At 40.4% G+C, this 19,536-nt stretch overlaps 1 protein-coding gene across 1 annotated transcript in view; it reads right to left on the reverse strand.

Moving 5' to 3' along the window:
* Positions 1-4,082: 4,082 nt before the first annotated feature.
* Positions 4,083-19,536, reverse strand: part of TPRG1 (tumor protein p63 regulated 1) — a 113,312-nt gene continuing 97,858 nt past the window's right edge. The window contains exons 5-6 of the mRNA XM_040349583.1: positions 11,016-11,169; positions 4,083-4,410 (exon numbers count right to left, since the gene is read on the reverse strand). Of these exons, the coding sequence (XP_040205517.1) occupies positions 4,216-4,410; positions 11,016-11,169 (349 nt within the window). The 3' untranslated portion in view covers positions 4,083-4,215. The remainder of the gene's footprint in view (positions 4,411-11,015; positions 11,170-19,536) is intronic.

Here is a 19,536-nt window from a genome sequence, read left to right on the forward strand (position 1 = left end):
TTGGTTGGAAAAAGCCGTGAGTTTTCACATTCGGTATTTGATCTGTTGTCGAAATAGAAATAGTGGAGGACAAAGAGGAGTCAGAGCCAGTAATATCACTCGGAATATCAGGACGTTTGGATTTGGGTTTATCCCCCTTCCGTTTACGGTACTTGGAGGCTGAGCCCCAGTTGTATGCTTGAGAGTTGTCGTAGGACAACTTGTCTCTTATAAATTTTTGTTCTTTATTTTTTAAAAGTACTGAAACATAAGTTTCCAAGTTACCTTTTAGCGTGACTTCTCTTTCAGAGAAAATCTCATCATCTGTGATGCTTTTGTTCTCACTATACAGTTTCTCTATTTCCCTATCCAGGGAGTCCAAATCCAAAGTGTATCTCTGACATAGAAGTGTCATCATTTTAAAGGAACAAATTTGAAGATTTGTCTCCCATTCAGTTTTAAACTCTTGGTCTACATTAGAGATTGTTGGAAAAATTTGAATCCTTAAACCCCATGGGGTAATTTTGTCATCCATATATTTCATAAAGTACCACTTATTCCAAAAGAGTCTGGATTTTCTCTCCAGCATCCTTTGTAATCTGACAAAAAAATGGTCCATCGATAACCCCCCACTGATTTTGTTTTGTGACCTATGAATATCAGTCATTAACCCACTAAAAGCTTCCCCACAATAATTAGCCATAATTACAAAACGGAAAATAGAAGAAAGAAAGAATGAAAAAAAACAAAAAGATTATTGAAACCATACATAAATCATTAAATGTATACTTAGCACATGCATGGACGTCGTCCAATCAATATCAAAAGAAAAAAATACTTTGATTATATATATAGAGACTTTGATAAATGTCCACCAATGTTGATAGGTGAATAAACACCCAAGAATCAGAAAGAATACGTTTTGTGGACAAGTATCAGTGGTCACAGGCACCTCACCCCAATGATAAGAAAAAATGAGAAGAGGGGGGAAAAAAAAGGGGGTAACCAAAAGGACCCCGGGGCTTTTGAACGGTGCAAATAGATAATCAGACAAAATTTGATTATAAAATTAGAAAATATAATTTATTACACAAATAATTAGTATGCCATAAATACGATAAATTTGAAATACATCTCGATTAAATACGTGATATCAAGACGAAGCATTGTTTAAGTCAGCTCTACATGTTTCACTCCGACGAGTTTCTTCAGGAGCTTTCAGACATACAATGCTAAATATCAGAACACGCTAGCACACAGCCCCGCCTGCTCTTAACCCCACGCTGTGATAAACAGAATGCCGTTCTAATGCTGAGATGTGCTCGGTCTATCACAGCGTGGGGTTAGGAGGAGGCGGGGCTGTGTGCTAGCAGTGTGTGGAGACAGTTTCAGCATACGGGCGATGGTGAGTTGCTTTTCTTTCTAGCAGCCTTCCGTCCACCACCCCCACATACCTCCGTCCGGCTGGATATATCTTCGGGACTCTGTCCCCCCTCCTTCTCCCCCCCGGTGCTTAGTCTGGTTTTTGTCCCTGACGCCAATCCACTCCTGAGGTGACAGGGTTAATAAAGAGAACCTGTCACCTCCAATTGTGTAAAAATAAATAATAATTCAATGAATACAATAAGTAATTAAAAAAGTAAAGAATAAGAAAAATAATATTAAAAATAAGAAAATTATACAAAAAAAAAAAAAAAGTAAAACAACAAGCTTACAAAAAAGTGATAAAGTAATAAAAAAAAAAAAAAGAAACAAGAGGCGGCAATTGGGGGCACAGTGAGTGTATGTATTAACATACAAGTCATTTTCGGTTTCGGCCTGACATTTTTTTTTATTTTGGTTCTGAAATTTTCATTTCGGTGCACCTCTACTATTAAGGAAAAAAAATGTACCTTTACAACCCCTTTAATGTGTATTAAAGTGAACCTGTGAGGGTAGAAATAAGGTAGCGGTCACTGCTGGACGGTTTTATAGGTACAGACAACCCTGATAACAACAAAAACCTGGGGAATGCCCAGGGAAAAACCAAGCCTACTTACCGACCAGCTTGCAGAAAACCAATTAACCTGTCTAACAGTATGCGTTAAAAACAGGGGTTCGGTCCGCACGCATTTGCAAACGCATGCGTGAGCCACAGAGCCGCGCCAAGGCACCCTGTAATATCTGTGGTCCTAACACTAAACAATGAGCGTCCCCACAGTGGAGGCACATGCATTTTAATGGATAGACAGGGGCAGGTGAACTGAAGGGAAGCCACCCCTCCTTTAAAAGGTACAAGAGCACACCAAGCACCCAGCATATAGCACAATGGCTGCAAAGGTGTTGGTGCACTGATGGACCAATATAAACACCACAGGTGAACCATAAACATGTGGACAACCCTGATGCTGGCTTCCATACCTAGTTGGCTAATGACCTAAAACAAGCATGTACCAGAGTGAAGTCTGAATGGCAAGACTATTTAAGGTTATTGTCTCACTAAGTAGCAAGGCCAGTGTTGGCATTAGCTCTACATGCCTGGGACTTTAATGGTTAAACTAGGCGAGTGACAATTCTATGTAACGTGACCCAATGGCCACCTGAAAAATGAAATGTTCGCACCAAAGAAAAATGTAATTAAGTATGTGCTGTACAATTGAAAAATAAACTCATATAGAATAATGTTATACTCTTACATAAATACTGACAAAAAATACAACTAGGATACCAAGTAAATAGAAATATTTAATTTTGACTGACATGTTTATTAACATTTATAGGAACTGTATGTATAAAATATACATTTCATACAAAGTATACTTCAATGTGTAATGGGCAGCAACCCAGGTCAACTAGTTAGAGTTCTTCTATTACCAAAAGTACTACAGCAAGCAGTATATTGATTGGTCATGTGCACATCATATTTGCCCTATGCACTGCTTCTTTCAATAAGCTTACATGCATGGTTTGGTCATTCTATGCACTTATATATCACTAATACGGATGTTGATTACAGATACAGGTGTAAGTGCAAACATACATGAATAAAATACATACAAAGCATTAGAGGCCAATTCCTCAAACAGTTCAACGGATTATTTTATACACTCCTGTATACATTGCAGTAGTTAAAGTTTATCCCATCTGATGTTTAAATGGAACCTGTCATGCCGCCTACACACGATCGGTCAAACTGATGAGAACGGTCTGATGGACCGTTTTCATCGGACCAAACCGATCGTGTGTGGGCCCCATCGGTTATTTATCCATAGGTTAAAAAAAAAGCAATCTTGTTTTAAATTTAACCGATGGATACCTAACCGATAGAAAAAAAACGATCGTTAGTAGGCACGTCCATCGGTTAAAAATCCACGCATGCTCAGAATCAAGTCGAGGCATGCTTGGAAGCATTGAACTTCGTTTTTTTCAGCACGTTGTCGTGTTTTACGTCACCGCGTTCTGACACGATCGTTTTTTTAACTTATGGTGTGTAGGCACGACTGACCACCAGTCAGCTTCATCGGTTAACCAATGAAAACGGTCCATCAGACTGTTCTCATCGGTTTGACCGATCGTGTGTATGCAGCATCTGAATATAAATATGGAAGTTGCCTATTTGGCAAGCTCCAGTATCACTTTCCTTGTTAACTACCTAGTGATTCAATCTCCCGAACCCAATACACATCCGATCAGATCTCCCAACATGCATATCTTTTTGGGTAACTAAGTACTGAAATATGTATTTTGTGCCTTCAAAAACAAGTCAGCAATGGTGGTTTCCATATTTTATTCTGTAAGGTTCACTTAAAAAAACACAAAAATTAAATAGGCATTATGTTTAAAGGGGTTGTAAAGGTTTTTAATTTTCTAAATAGGTTCCTTTAAGCTAGTGCATTGTTGGTTCACTTACCTTTTCCTTCGATTTCCCTTCTAAATGTTTTTTTTTCTTTAAATTTTTCACTTCCTGTTTCTCCTCAGTTAGCTTGCCACCATCATCCGAAACATTCTGGCTGGGGGTTAGTCAGCCAGAACAGCTTACTGAGGAGAAACAGGAAGTGAGAAATTCAGACAAACAAAAAAAACATTTAGAAGGGAAACCAAAGGAAAAGGTAAGTGAACCAACAATGCACTCGCTTAAAGGAACCTATTTAGAAAATAAAAAACAAACCTCTACAACCCCTTTATTAAAAAAACAAATAGGAAGCATGGAGAACATTTCTGATGTACGAAAAAAATATACATTTACACTAAATGTACTTAAAAGCCAACACTGCCTCTCGCAAGTGAATAACCAAGCTTGTTGCGGTTTCCAATGAAGGATGTCAAGCCAACATATGTCTCAATTAAAAGAGGCTGGTTTAGAACAAGGGCTCCATTGGCTCGGCCTGGCACAGGATTTATCTTGTGAGCTTCTTGCACAGCTTTGGTTAGATGATCGGAAAAGCTAGACAGCTAAAAAAAAAGAAAAAAGAGAGAAATAAATAGTCATTATGAATCTCAATACCAAAATCTCATATGCTTCACAAAACGAAACTACCGTTAAGTTTTTTCACAACAGACGTCACATTCCCTAAATGTACACATTTTATAATTTTTTTTCATTTATATTTAGTGTAATTATACTGTATGTACCATCTTTTCCTGAAAAAGCGGCACAATGACCTATATGAAAGGGGCAATCTAACTTATTGCTTCAATGCATATGAATCTGCGAAGACTCATTTAATATGACTATACATGTCCTATCCATCTTTGATATTTATATCTATGATCGTTTTATATACGTTTGATACTATTCTATGTTTTTATATTGATCCGATTTTGACTTTTCAGGTACAGAGAGAAATATTGAACAGTGTCATTATATCTTAAAAAAATTCAATGTTTATTCACAACATATCTAAAAGCTCAATCACTGTAAAGTCCGCCTCCTAAGTTTTCTCTTAACAATGGAGAGCAAGGTATATTGCATCTTTCTCTCTTTCACTTGCCAGGTGAGAAAATTGTAAACAAACATGTGCATAAATAAATAAATAAATAGTAAAAAAAAAAAAAATAATATGAAGAAAAGAACAGCTAAATCAAAGTTTGATCTAGGTCAGTGCCAATGTCAAAGTCAGTACACTTTAGGTAGGATATATATATATATATATATATATATATATATATATATATATATATATATATATATATATATATATATATATATATATATATATATAAGTTTTTCCGGTGCTAACAGGCTTAAAATAGCACCTGTCAAGCGCCTTATAAATGCCTCCTCTGCAGCCCCTTCGGCAGCAGCGTCGCTTTTCGGGAGCATTTAACCCTTTCTTCAGCCGCTAGCCCCAGCTGCACCTTTGGCAACAGAGCTTTTCAGGTGCATTTAACCTTTTCTCCAGCCACTAGCGGTGGAAGGGGGTTCCTCCCTCCCACCGCCCCCTTTTCTCATGCTCTGCCGTTCTATTGCAGGGCCTGGGAGCGATGCGACTGGCAGTGACGGGGGCACTGCACATAAAGAAAGGACCTGCCATTATTCCTCCCCTTTGTGATCCTAGAACATGCAAACGACAAGGATTTTGTCACTTCCGATTTCGGCTCTTTGTTTACCTGGCCAATCAGATTGATCTGTTTTTCTAATCGGCAGTCCAGAGGAGAGCTTTGGGGCCTAATCTGCCAAACAGATGGGGGAACGGATCTGAATCCCATTCGTCTGTTTTTAGTGGATAGGATCGGATCAGATGTCGCCAGGTGTACATCCACTGCTTCATAGAGGGCAATATATTGTCCGATGGGGTCCCCCTGAAAAACTGACAGGCGGAACCAATCAGTCCAGCTGTGTGAAAGGGGCCTAGTCTTTCATTCAGAAAGGAGGGGAGGGACAGGCCTAGCGGTGAGTAATTGCCAGGCCTGCCGGCTGAACCCGGAAAGGCCGGCGGCCCTTTCGATGAGGTCACAAGCAGCATGGTAGCACAGGACTGAATGATATCTGATGACAAGAGGATCCAAGGGGGACAATGCTGGGTGGATGAGTATCTGAACTGTGCAGAAAATTTCACCGGTAAGCATTGGTTAAAAAATAAAACAAATTATTGGGGGGGGGGGGGGGTGTGAAGGTCCGCTTTAAGGTGAGCATGTGCTAACAAGGTTTGGTGGACATCGTACTCAATGTTACAACAGATTTTTTGCACAACAAAAGTGAAAGATGGATTGTATTTATATTGCTCGTATAATTCACATGTATATGTACACCATAACAGTGCCCTGATCACGACAAACACCATATTAGCGCCCTGATCACCGCCATACCCAATATCAGCGTTCTGATCATCTCCAATGCCATACCAGCATCATGATCATTGCCATACCCCATAACAGTGTCCTGATCACCAACATACCCCATACCAGCATCCTGATCACCGCCATTACCCATACCAGCATCCTGATCACTGACATTACCCATACCAGCATCCTGATCACTGCCATACCTCAAACCAATGTCCTGATCACTGCCATACCCCATACTAGCGTTCTGATCACTTCCATACTTCATACCAGCATTTTAGGGTCTCAACTGATCTCATTTCAGATATATATCCCCTAGTTTGTAGACTTTATAACTTTCATAGAGACTACATATTATACACTGTTGTGGGTTATTTTTACCCAAAAAATGTAGCAGAATACATGTTCGCCTAAATTTATGAAGAAAGATTTGCAGGGTTTTAACAAAAACTAAAGTAAAAAAAATGTTTTTTTTTTTTCAAAATGTTCAGTCTTTTTTCATTCATATAGCAAAAAATAAAAACCCAAGTGGTGATCAAATACTACCAAAAAAAGCTCTATTTGAGTGAATTTTTTCTAAAAACATTTCATATTTCACACTGTGTTGTATGACCGTGCAATTTACATTCAAAGTGCAACAGTGCTGAAAGCTGAAAATTGACCTGGACTGGAAGTGGTGAAAGTGTCCGAACTTGAAGGTGTTAAAGAACAAAAGACAGAAATACAAATTCCAGTAAAGCCCTAAAAACCCAGAAATTCGTTTTTATATCTTTATATTCACTTTTTATAATAATACATTAGGTAGATTCAGTAAGAGTTAGGCTGACTTATCAGTAGATAAGTCGACCTAACTCATAATCTACGCCTATTACTTATGTTTGAGCATACGATTAAACAGAGATACGCTTAAACATATCTAAGATACGACGGCTTGCGCCGTCCTATCTTAGATTGCAATATTTTGGATGGCCGCTAGGTGGCGCTTCCATTGCGGTCGGCGTAGAATATGTAAATGAGGAGATACGCCGATTCACGAACGTACGCCCGGCCGACGCAGTACTTTTACGCCGTTTGCGTAAGAGATAGGCCGCGTAAAGTTAGAGCTAGGCCCTATTGGAATAGTAATGTCAAGTATGGGCGCCGTTCCCGCGTCGAATAATTTGTAATTTGTAATGTAATTTTTTTACATCGTTTGCGTAAGTCGCCCGTGAATCAGGATTTACGTTGTTTACGTCCACGTCAAAATCAATAGGCCCGTGCGGCGTACTTAGCCGCAATGCACACTGGGAAATGTAGGCGCCCGGCGCATGCGCAGTGAGAGAAAACGTAAAAAACGTGAGGTCAAGCCTCATTCACATAAAACACGCCCCCCTCAAACACATTTGAATTAGGCGCCCTTAACGCCCGCCCGCTTTAGGCTACGCCGCCGTAAGATAGCAGGCAAGTATATTGTGAATCATGTACTTGCCTAGCTGACTTACGGCGGCGTAGCCTAAACACGCTAAGCTACGCCGCCTCAAGTTTGCACCATCGTACCTGAATCTAGCTATATATATGCAGTTTTAGATAAGGAGGCTATTAGAGGCTTGAGCAAATACAACAGAAAACATTATGCAAAGCGACAAAAGCTGATTTATTTTTTACAGGATGTAATTGAATAAAATACATCAGTAGGAAAGTAGCGAATATACCTAGACATTGTTACATTATTTGCCAAGAGAGCTACACCACCTTTAATGCTCCAAGCTACTACTGCAATGTAGCACATCTGGGTTCTAATACTTCCTTATGGTGTTGTCTTATAGGTACATCTGTCTTCTCTTTGCGCTCTATACTAGTTTAAGTTTTGTAAGTGACAACGTTCTAATACATACTGTAATAAAAGATATTTAATATGATATTGAACATAAATCGGGTTCTCAGTTAGTATAGGGTTTTGCTAAACTATCTGAAAATACCTATACACAGACTTTCAAGCCCTTATTAAATGCTGATGAAAAAAGAATGGCACAGGATGCCCTCTAGTGGGAATATTAGTGCATACATTTTCCAGATTTGTTTATTTTAACTGGGCACACTCCACTGCAATGTGTTGAAATAAATGAAATCCATTGACAAGGTTGAAATGATGGCCATCTCTGTTATAATAAAATTCATCTAACCGGAACAGGCCAGATTTACAGCTATGTGCTGGTTTCTATTTGTACATGTTCCGGAGTTCATGTTTCAGGAAAAATGCCTTCCTCCTACAGGCTGCAGAGGTTGTACAGCTTTACAGCCCACATATCTGAATTCCTCAGAACTCTTGTCATAGGAGAAGCAAGGCCATCTACATTGTACATGACCTCATCAGAAGCAGCTATGTAGATCTTCCTTACAACTACCTACACAATAAAAGAGATTTACTGTGCTTTTTATCAACCCACAATTTACTCCATGCGAGGAATACCCCTCTAATATACTTTAACACATGTGTTATGCCCATACATTTGATTTAAAAAAAGTACAGATATTTAACAGATATGCCACACACACACACACACCATCAAGGAACTTGAACTTGCAGTATTCGTTTAAATGGTTAGACCATCCCAGACCATAGTTTAAGCTTTTATTTGCCCCCTTTCGGTCAACTAAATATAAAACACTTTCAATTGTATAAGTGAAAGAAAACACTGCTGATTTTGGCATTGTGTGTTCGGTGTTTTGTTATCCTTCAGACAAGGCAGGGTTGACAACATGTGCTTGAAGGGGATGTAAAGGTTTGTTTTTAATTTTCTGAATCGGTTCCTTTAAGCTAGTGCATTGTTGGTTCACTTACCTTTTCCTTCCATTTCCCTTCCAAATGTTTTTTTTTCTTTGTCTGAATTTCTCATTTCCTGTTTCTCCTCAGTAAGCTTGCCCCCATCTGGCTGGGGGTTAGTCAGTAGGGTGACCACATTTCCAAACTACCATTCAGGGACACCCCCCTTCCCAAAAATCAGCCTGTGCTGTAACGAATCACAGCACAGTGATTGGACATAAGAGGCTGGATTTATAATTTCTCCAATCACAAGCAGGGGGCGGGCTTGTGCTCCTCCAGGCATTCCCGGCCAGGGCAAGTACTGTCAGTGAGTAAAAAGGTGATGTGGTGGCATTTTTTTGGGGGCATCAGATTGGCCCAGGGGGGTGGCTGTGTCAGTTTCATTCCGGGACACTGTATTGTCATGGAATGAATGTGCCCGGGACAGACCTGCAAAATGCGGGACTGTCCCGGGCAATCCGGGACACGTGGTCACCCTATTAGTCAGCCAAAAGAGCTTACTGAGGAGGAACAGGAAGTGAGAAAATCAGACAAATAAAACAAAAGAAAAAAACATTTAGAAGGGAAATGAAAGGAAAAAGGTAAGTGAACCAACAATGCACTAGCTTAAAGGAACCTATTTAGAAAAAAAAAAAAAAAACCTTTACAACCCCTTTAAGTATGAGATATGTTGTCATGTCAAAGAGGAAGTTAGAAACATGCAATATTTCTGGCATATTGATTATTTTTCTTTAATTGAAGCAAGTTGAAGGGAATAAACCATAAGGAAATCTGCATGTATTCCAGAGATGTATTGAATACATGTTTCTTTATTTTTTAGGGGGGGGGGGGGGGGTCTTGGCCTTGCCATACTCTAACTATGCCAAGGAGTAATTTGTTTGCAGGTCTGTAGATATTACACTGCCTTAGCCTTTGACATGTATGTCACATACAAACTCTTAAACTACATACTGTTGTGTCAATACATACATTGGCTACAAACACAGAGATGAAAAATTGGAGGCCTACAAAATAAGAGGTGATTGCTGAATAGTACTAGGCTACGGCCATAAGACTCCTCTAATGACCCCTGGAGTCCTTCCTTCGTTTTTTGCCACATGTCCCACTGGGAAAGGGGGCTGTTTATTTCACTTTTGGTCCTGTAGGGACTTGAGGAATTAGGCTGCATTCACACCTGAGCGTAGCGTTTTGCAGCTTTTTGTACCGCGATTTGCCGTGACAAAACGCAGCGTTTTTTACCGCGATTTGCCGCGACAAAACGCAGCATTTTTTACAGCGATTTTTTACAGGTCTAGGGTCACCAATGTAAAACGCCCAAACTCGAGCGACAAAAAAGGGTCCAGAACTTGTTTGGGCTTCAGGCGTTCGGCGTCAGGTGTTTTGTAGTGGAGATGTGAACCGTCTGCATAGCGAATAATGTATTTTTCCCCTCTAGCGTTTTGGGGCGTCGCGCTTCAGGCGACAAAACGCTCAGGTGTGAATGCAGCCTAAGGCAAATCGCGGTAAAAAACGCCACAAAACGCTACACTCAGGTGAGGAATCTCTCTAAAGTAAACAAAATCCTCTCTTATACAGTAGTCACAATTGTTCTACTATGACTTGGAAGATTGTACCTTCTTGTTTTGGTGACAATGGTCACCAAGACAAATTGAAAAGGTGAATCTCCCTAGTGGCACAGACGGCAACAAAAAATTTACAGGGGTGCTAACCCCTCACCAATCTATGCCTTTTGTAAAAAGTCCACACCTAAGCCCTCACCTCCATTTCGAATTGCATCTTGCGGAATAGCAAGGAAAAGACGAAGGCGTCTGATGTACAAATCATGTCTGACAGCCTGGCCGTTTCTTCTCTGTGCCATGCAATTTGTGGTTCCCATTAAGGGAAAATAAATTTCAGGTGGCAGAAAGAAAGTTTTTGTCCACAGCTAGTGCACGAGTGCTGATTTTACAATTTAGTGACATTCACTTACCTGACAAATAAAAGTAAATTGCTCAGAGTAGTTCTTCAGTGGGTGATCAATAAAAGTAGTGTAGGGTATATCACTGGATACAGGATTCCATCGGGAGAAAAAGGGAATTTCACGCAGTTTGTCCCAATGGATGCGAAGACCTTCTCCTTCCCTTCTGCAAGAAAAACATAACTAACTGGCTTTTACAATTGTTGAAGAAAATATACAAAACTGATGATTAAGTGCAAAAAAGCAGTGACTTAAAATATGTTTATGCAGAATAAGAATAAGAGTAATAGGTACTCTTACCATGTGCAGGGGACACACACAACGGTATGTCGATCGAGCATGGACAGGATCTCTTGTGCTTAGCCTCCCAGGAATAGTGGTGGGAAAAAAAATATTGAATGCCTCAATGTATCCATGCCCCAGTTGAAGAGCTTTAGCTCGAAACATGTCGGGATCATAACCTGCAATAGCCCTTTATACCACACTTTATTCACATGATCATTTTGTACATGCATCTTCCAGCTGCTGTATTTTGCAATACATTTTTTATCCATGATTTCATGCCAATAAAGGCTTTTTTTTATACTTTACATTTGTGTATGTAGCGCCCCTTTAACTTCAGAAAGGACGCTATGTAAATTTAGTGGGAGAATGAGAGAGTTATGTTGCTCTCATTCTTGATTTTGGTAAATTTGGCTGTCGCCAAATCCTGGATACGGTCTGATCTCTGGACGGCAGATGGCGCCAGTGGGATCCAGGTGGAGCCGCTTCTTCCCAGCAGCCAATGAGAGGAGTTGGGCCTCGCTGTGCATGCTGGGGAGGGGTATTGCTGTGGCGGAGGCCGTTCTGCGTTCTTTGCGGGTTCCTGGTTCCAGGTGCGGCACCCACCTTTAGGGTGTGCGCACATCGCGGGCCCCACCACTATGGCCCACCTGGCCTGAGGTCGCGCGCTACGCGGAGTTCCAGACTCCTGGCCTGGAGCGACTGATGCTGCCAAGGGGCCCCAGTGACTTGCTGGGTTCCCGCTTCTACTAAGGAGATCCCAGGCTGTATGCCGTTCGGTGGGGGATCGGCTTGAGGAGAAACCGGAGGCAGGTTGTCCAAAAGGGCTTGAACGAACCATCAGGGATCTGGTGACCAGAACATTGACAGGTACACTTACACTGTCAGCCGGTGACCCTAACGTAATCTACTGGGAGGATTCTCTCTGCTGTTCAACTTAAATCTTGCATTAGGCCTGTGGCAGAGGCCTCAACATTCAATCAGAGCCAAGTCTGTGGCAGAGACTTGTTCCTCCCAGCAACCTTAAGTGGCACTCCGGCTGCCAGGCCTGTGGCAGGGGTCTGTCCGGAGGCACTTCACCCACTCAGCTGGAGTGGAGACGCATTGATACAACTATAGAATAGCAGGACTGCTTTTCTCTATCCAAAGCCTGATACTGCAAGGTTCCTTTATTTCATCAACCTTTTCTGTCTACCTTAAGTTGATGTGTTGGTCGTGTTTGGACCAAGAAATAAAGCATTCAGAAAACTTCACCTGCAGACTGGACATTCAATTACTGCTCCACTCACTACCTTCACATCTAGACATCACATAGAGGTAACTTAATACGCCGATCCCAAATCAATCAGCGGCTCCTGAGGGGGTAGCGCTACACCTACCATCTGTGCAGCTTCTTTATCTCTTTCCATGCCATTCTCTTTTTTGGAACCTTGTCTACCTGGATCTACTGAGACCCCGCCTACTATATCCTGATTTTCACATCACGGATTGCCAACACTGGATCTTGACAGTGCTCTTTGAGGCATTCAACATTTTTTTCCACCACTATTTCTTGGAGGCCAAGCACAAGAGATCCTGTCCATGCTCGATTGACATACCGTTGTGTGTGTCCCTTGCACATGGTAAGAGTACCTATTATTTACCTCTCTTCAGATGCTCTGATTATATTGTTATTAGCACTGCATTTTTTATTTTTACATATTATAGACAGACACCTGTTTTAAGACTTTGAGCAATATACAAAAAATAAAAGTGACCAGGTCACACTGCTAGATATTTTGGGGTGATTTCAATTGGAAATACGGCTCTTTATTGTCCTTCTGTGCAAAGTGTATAAGACAATAAAATAGGATATATACAGGACAATAATAGGATAATTTTTATATTATATTATAGTCCAGCCAAACAGGTACCGGATGTGATGTCACCGTGACTAGTTTTTTACATGCTTACTGTTTATCTACTTTTTGTGAGGGTTATTGCCGCTCCCAACGGCTTGAAGTTCACTGCTGTATTCATCCATATAGAGTTGTTTTATGCTGTTACCTTACAGCAGTAAGTTAAGGGGACATCTGCACTACCTTAAGGAAATCGGAACCTTTCCTCTGCAAGCACTATATGTTCGAACACCTGGCACCAGCACTTTTAATATATGTGTTTCAGTAGCGCTCAATCCACTGCTCCCGCATGAACACAGACGCTTTTTTCCACATATTATTTTAGCCACTACTTAGGCTCCATGCACACTGAAGCTGATAAACTGCAGTTTATTGGCGTTTTGGCTTTTTTTTTTAAAGCCCATAAACTGAATGTTAGCCTATGTGCTCATGCACATCTGGGCGTTTTTTAGTGTTAATGAGCTTCGGAGTTTATTGGCTTTTTTCTGAACGCCCAAAATTTGCGTTCAAAGTGACGTTTTTTGGCGTAAAAAAACGTTCAAAACGCTGAAAAACGATTAAAAACGCTCAAAAACACCAGTGCCAGCGTTTTTTTGCGTTTTTTAATCCATTGAAAAAAAAAAAAAAAGTAACAAAAAAAAAAAAAAGCTACACTGAAAAACGCTGATTAAAGCCATTGCAAAAACGCTAAAAACGTTGAAAGGCTCCCTGCAAAGCTACTGGCGTTTTTTTATAGCTTTTATCAGCTTCAGTGTGCATGGAGCCTTATGTGTATTGTTTTTTCTAGCCCTGTGGCTAGCTGCCATATTCACTGAGTACATATTGTTTTCACTTTGGATTTGATGTTATGCACCACTGAATTATTCAAGTATTATTGTTTAGATGCACTTTTTTTCCAGCACTATATTTATGAGATGTATTTAAATTCCTTACCCCATATAGTGCAGCACTATCTATTTGTATTATATATATATATATATATATATATATATATATATATATATATATATATATATATATATATTTTTTTTTTTTTATTACACTCACACACAAAATTACAAAAGTGAATTTGATACCAAAACAAATAACAAAAATGACAAAAGGTATTACCCAGTGTGTAGACATGACATCCCTCTACAGATCAATATCTCATCCAATGGGTCTGTCTGCAGTCCTTAAAAAGAGGTTCTAAAGCCTAAACATGTTTTCCCGTAATGCACTCCTTGCATTAAGGTAAAGAATGTTTAGGCATCAACATCCCCCCTCACCCCTTTTTTTACAGCACTGTGCACCTCTGCAGCTCTTCTCTCCCCTCATTCTGGGTGTCCTTGGCTTTGCTGGAACAACGAGAGCCATTGGCTCCCAGTGCTGACAAATCAAAGACAGTGACAAGGAAATTGGGCAGGGTCCCGATGTCTGTGTCAATAGACGCCATTGCGAGGAGTGTGTGGTATCCAATCTTCTTTCCTGATCTATTTATGGAGTCAGTCTGCACCACCAGACAGACTCCAGTACCTGAAGTGTTGTGTTCGCCTATCAATTACAGTAGTTTCAAAATTTTCTGAATTTCTCTAGTCTGAGGGAGGCCTTGAGATTGCAATTGTCCATATGACATGACAGCTAGGTGTATCAATTAGAAAAGGATCAACTCTTTCAGAGCAGATTCTTCCTTTTTTGTATCCAGAATACAATTAGCATCAGGTGCGTAAATAAATTATTTCCACAATTCCACCCATTTCCCTAAAATACAAAATGAATCCCTTACTTTTGGTTTTGTATTGGAAGTGATAACATTTCTATTCCATTTCAGGAAGGCAAAATATACTTTAGAGGAAATACTTTTTGGTTTCTTTATGCCTGCCTCACCATAACCATCTATCCCAGTTGAGAAGAGGTAAGTAATTAACTACATGTGTACACTTTAGTGGGGCAAACCACAAGGTTTACTGCAGCGGCTCTGGGTACAATGACCACCACCAGATCTCTCATCCTCTTATCGTTCCCAAGGAAAATGTTACTAGTACTTGACCATATTTACTTTAATATTGCCACTGGAAGTTGACCAATGTCCCTTATTCCCCTTATTCCCTCTACTTTTTAGCCAGGTAGGCTGCAATGATCATAGTTAGAGTGAATGGTTTTATATCCTCTGAAGCCATCTCCTTTTGGTGCATGTAGGTTTCTTCAACACACTTGGCTTTTACTGATTCAAATAAACATGAGCAGATATGGCCATTCTGCTGCAAAGTAAAAAAGGAACTTGTGGCCAAGAAAGGTACTTTTAACTATTAACAAATGATGGCATGCCCAAACTGACCTGCTTATCCCAATATAGAAAACATCACACTACTGTAGCCCTTTTATGGACAACATGACAATAGCCTAATAAGTATGTAACTGTCCATCACAAAAACATGTTCAAATGTTATAAGTTCACGGAAGTACACTAGCATTTACATAATTCTTACGTAATAGAGAGCACATGCTAATAGAATAAAAGAAAAATCCTAATAGCAGGAGAAATATCATATATACTTTTTGGGGTAGATCCACAAAGAAAGTACGCCGGCGTATCTATTGATACGCCGGCGTAATTTCAAAATTCCCGCGTCGTATCTTTGTTTTGAATCCTCAAAACAAGATACGACGGCATCTGGGTTAGATCCGACAGGCGTACGTCTTCGTACGCCTTCGGATCTTAGATGCAATTTTTCGACGTCTGCTAGGTGGCGTTCCCGTCGTAATCCATGTCTAGTATGCAAATTAGCTATTTCCGACGATCCACGAACGTACGAGCGGCCATCAAATTCTTTTACCTGGTTTCCGTACGGCTTTTTCTGGCGTATATAGTTAAAGCTGCTATCTGGTGGCATACTCAATGTTAAGTATGGCCGTCGTTCCCGCGTATAAATTTTGAAAATTTTACGTTGTTTGCGTAAGTCGTCCGTGAATGGAGCTGGACGCCATTTACGTTCAGGTCGAAAACAATGACGTCCTTGCGGCGTCATTTGGAGCAATGCACCCTGGGAGTTTTGACAGACGGGGCATGCGCGGTTCGTTCGGCGCGGGGACGCGCTTCATTTAAATGAAACACGCCCTCTACACGCATTTGAATTCCGCGCCCTTACGCCGCGAGAGATACCCTACGCCGCCGTAACTTACGGCGCAAATTCTTTCAGGATTCAAAGAATAGCAAAGTAAGTTACAGCGGCGTAGCGCATCTCACATACGCTGCACCCACGCAGATGTATGTGGATCTGCCCCAATATGTCTAACTCAGACAGATACATTTTACTGGATATCAAGCAAAATTAACTACAGTTAAATATAATATATATATATATAATATATAAATATATATATATATATATATATATATATATATATATATATATATATATATATATATATATATATATATATATATATATATATATATATATATATATATATATATATATTTATCTGAGACTTAATAATTTTTGCAAGTAATCCTCTTTAAAAGATTAGATATCATGCTGAAAAAAAAAAAATGATGAATTGCAATGCATGCCATTCGCGCTCTATAGGACAACAGTTTTATTTCAACATTAGAATGTTTTCTTTGCATCTGGTAACAAAACCCCAGCTTAGTGAAAACTCGGTATGTGTGGTTAATGGAAAATCTTGGCAGCCATCCATTTAAACAATTCACACAATGGAAAGTTAGCAGCTTTTTGTGAAAGTACACTACTGTACAAATTTACCTACCTACACAGTCGGCATTATGGAACCATCTGTCCTTAACGTGCAGGCATGTGTTGTGCCACAAAACATTCCTTAACAAGTAAGGTAAAATAATGTTTTAGCTAGAAATTATAGTGGTACGTAAGAAGGTTTTGCAGAATAACAGTATCCTTATCTAGCATCAATTTAAAAATTGGTGAAGTGGTCCTTAACAGACTGTTTAGGCTTTGCAAATGCATGGCAGAAGTAAGCCTACTGCGACTATTAAGTCTCTCTATGTAATAGCAAGATCCACTAATCAATGCATCTCTTCTAATGATGTCAGGGCTTTGCAAAGCATGAGTGACAGAGTGCATGGCCAGATCAATGTGGGATATGTAATGTTACAAATCGAAGCGTAAATCTAAAAAGATACAGGAATCCCACTGCATGATTTATTATATATTCAAATTTTCACTGCTGAACCCGACAACACTGTATTTTTACTTCATCTCTCTATGCCGACCAGGCAGTTTTAGCACCCACCCTGCCCCCCAAAACATGTGATGTGCCCCAGGAGGAAAGGTGACCTAGCATATTACCCCACAATCTAGTCCTCGGCAGTGGTGGAGCAACGTGAACAGATCAGTGTCAGTAATTTTCAATGCAAGAAATTGAGTTTATGGCCTTTCAGGCAACACCGTTGAAGAGGTTTAGGACACAGGACACCCATGGTCTAGCAGACACCAGGTGAGGAACAAAAGGTACTTACAGTCTTCACAGATAGAGGATTTTTAAGTCAACCTAGCATTCTGTGAAATCAGGTCCTGACTGCAAGACACTCATTGGTTTAGCTGTTGACTCCTTGGAGAGAGGCCACCACACGTCAAATCGAGGACCAAGCTCAATTTAGATTCTTGGATAAAAATCCTCAGTGGTGCTTCATTTCCCCTTGTTTAACATATAAAGGCTCAAACCAAGGCCTCTATCCAGTAGCAAGGTTGATATTCTCAGGCAGCAGACCAGGGAGGATCAAACAGCCATCTACATTGCTCATCCGGCAGCAGGCCTGTGGAAAGACTATATCACCTGCCTGCCTGCACCATAGGCAATAAACCTCCTAATGGTTGGCCAAGCAAATATAAATATTCCCAAAGGCCCATTTATAGCAGTGAGCCATGCTGAATGCATGACCACTGGTGTGCGCTGTAAGACACAGTGTTAATGCTCTGATCCTGGTGCATTGTACAGTCTATTTTTTCAATTGAGAACTTGTAATATATTAAGAGTTATATTCACTACAGAGGCATTGTGATGTGGCGGTTCACATTCCAACCCGCTGTATGCAGTACTTTTTTTTAGCACACATTACAGCATGCTGTGGTTTAAACAGAAACCAGATAAAGCAAGGCATTTTGTCTTGTCTATGTGTCCATGCTCATCCCCACTGCATCTAGTGTGAATGGGTCCACACTATTGCCAGGGACACTCCCCAGCAGCACACAGAAGCAAACAATATCCAGAGCCCAGGAAAGACCCCAAAAAACTGATAAATACAGCTCAGGCTGACTACAGCCAAGCAATTGGTAAATTTAAATAGCCACTCCTGCTTAAGGCAGGATGGCTACACATACAACAGTGATCATTTGGCTACTTGCCTCTTGCTATTGATGCAAGCTAAAAGTTATGGAGAAGCTAGTCAATGCTATAGGCATATAATTACTCAAGGCAGCAAGGGGAGGTATGAATATTTACAGATGATCATCGTTAGAAGCTTCCTTGATCAAATAGCATCAATTTCAAATAACAGCTGCCTAAGAACAGTCAACTTAAGGTCTCCCTAGGAGGAGCTTAGGAGAACGATATTGTCAGATTGTTGCAGGTGTTCTGCCGAATAAGATACACCTGGTGGATAAGGACCCCCTGTACTGCGCAGGCACGGTGCCTGTGCAGTACGAACCTCAAACAAGCCTCCAAATATAGCCGAACATGTAGAGCTGAGAGTCAACTCTACAGGGCGCATGCGCAATGACTATTACACATGCCGCACGCTCTCAATGCTAGTGCTACTCTGCAAGGGACGGGGATGATTTTAGCAATAAAGTAAACATCTTAGCAGGGCGTGTTAAAGCAAATGAAGGGCTGGTTTTGCAATGTCGATATGATCAGTGACAGTGTAGTCTTCCGTCTGGATAAAGGGAAGAGGCAACAGGGGGTAGCTGAAGCAGAGAAGTATATTATATCTGATAGCCTCCAATTCAACATACATGCAACCACACAGACATCAGGATATACATGATGGTCCTCCAGAATCTTAGCTCAGGAAGTAGATGCTGATCCCTGTTGATGCCTAAACAAAGATGCCATTTCAGGAAATAAGGAAGTCAAAGGCTGTGTCAGTGTTAATATTACTACAGGTGTTTATATAGTGCCAAGAATTTACACAGCGCTTTACATACCATGCATTCACATGAATAATACTGTGGTATCTGTGAGAAGTTACAAGTATCTGCAAATATCACATTTACATATTATGTATATGCATGCATAGGGGCCATGCAGGGTACATCACTTTTTTGGTCAAACTATATCCGGATGTATCCTCCCTCAATAGGCATTCTCATAGACAGTCAGCTCTTGTAGCACTT

The sequence above is a fragment of the Rana temporaria genome, chromosome 4 (genome assembly GCF_905171775.1).
Source record: "Rana temporaria chromosome 4, aRanTem1.1, whole genome shotgun sequence".
Classification (NCBI taxonomy): Eukaryota; Metazoa; Chordata; class Amphibia; order Anura; family Ranidae; genus Rana; species Rana temporaria.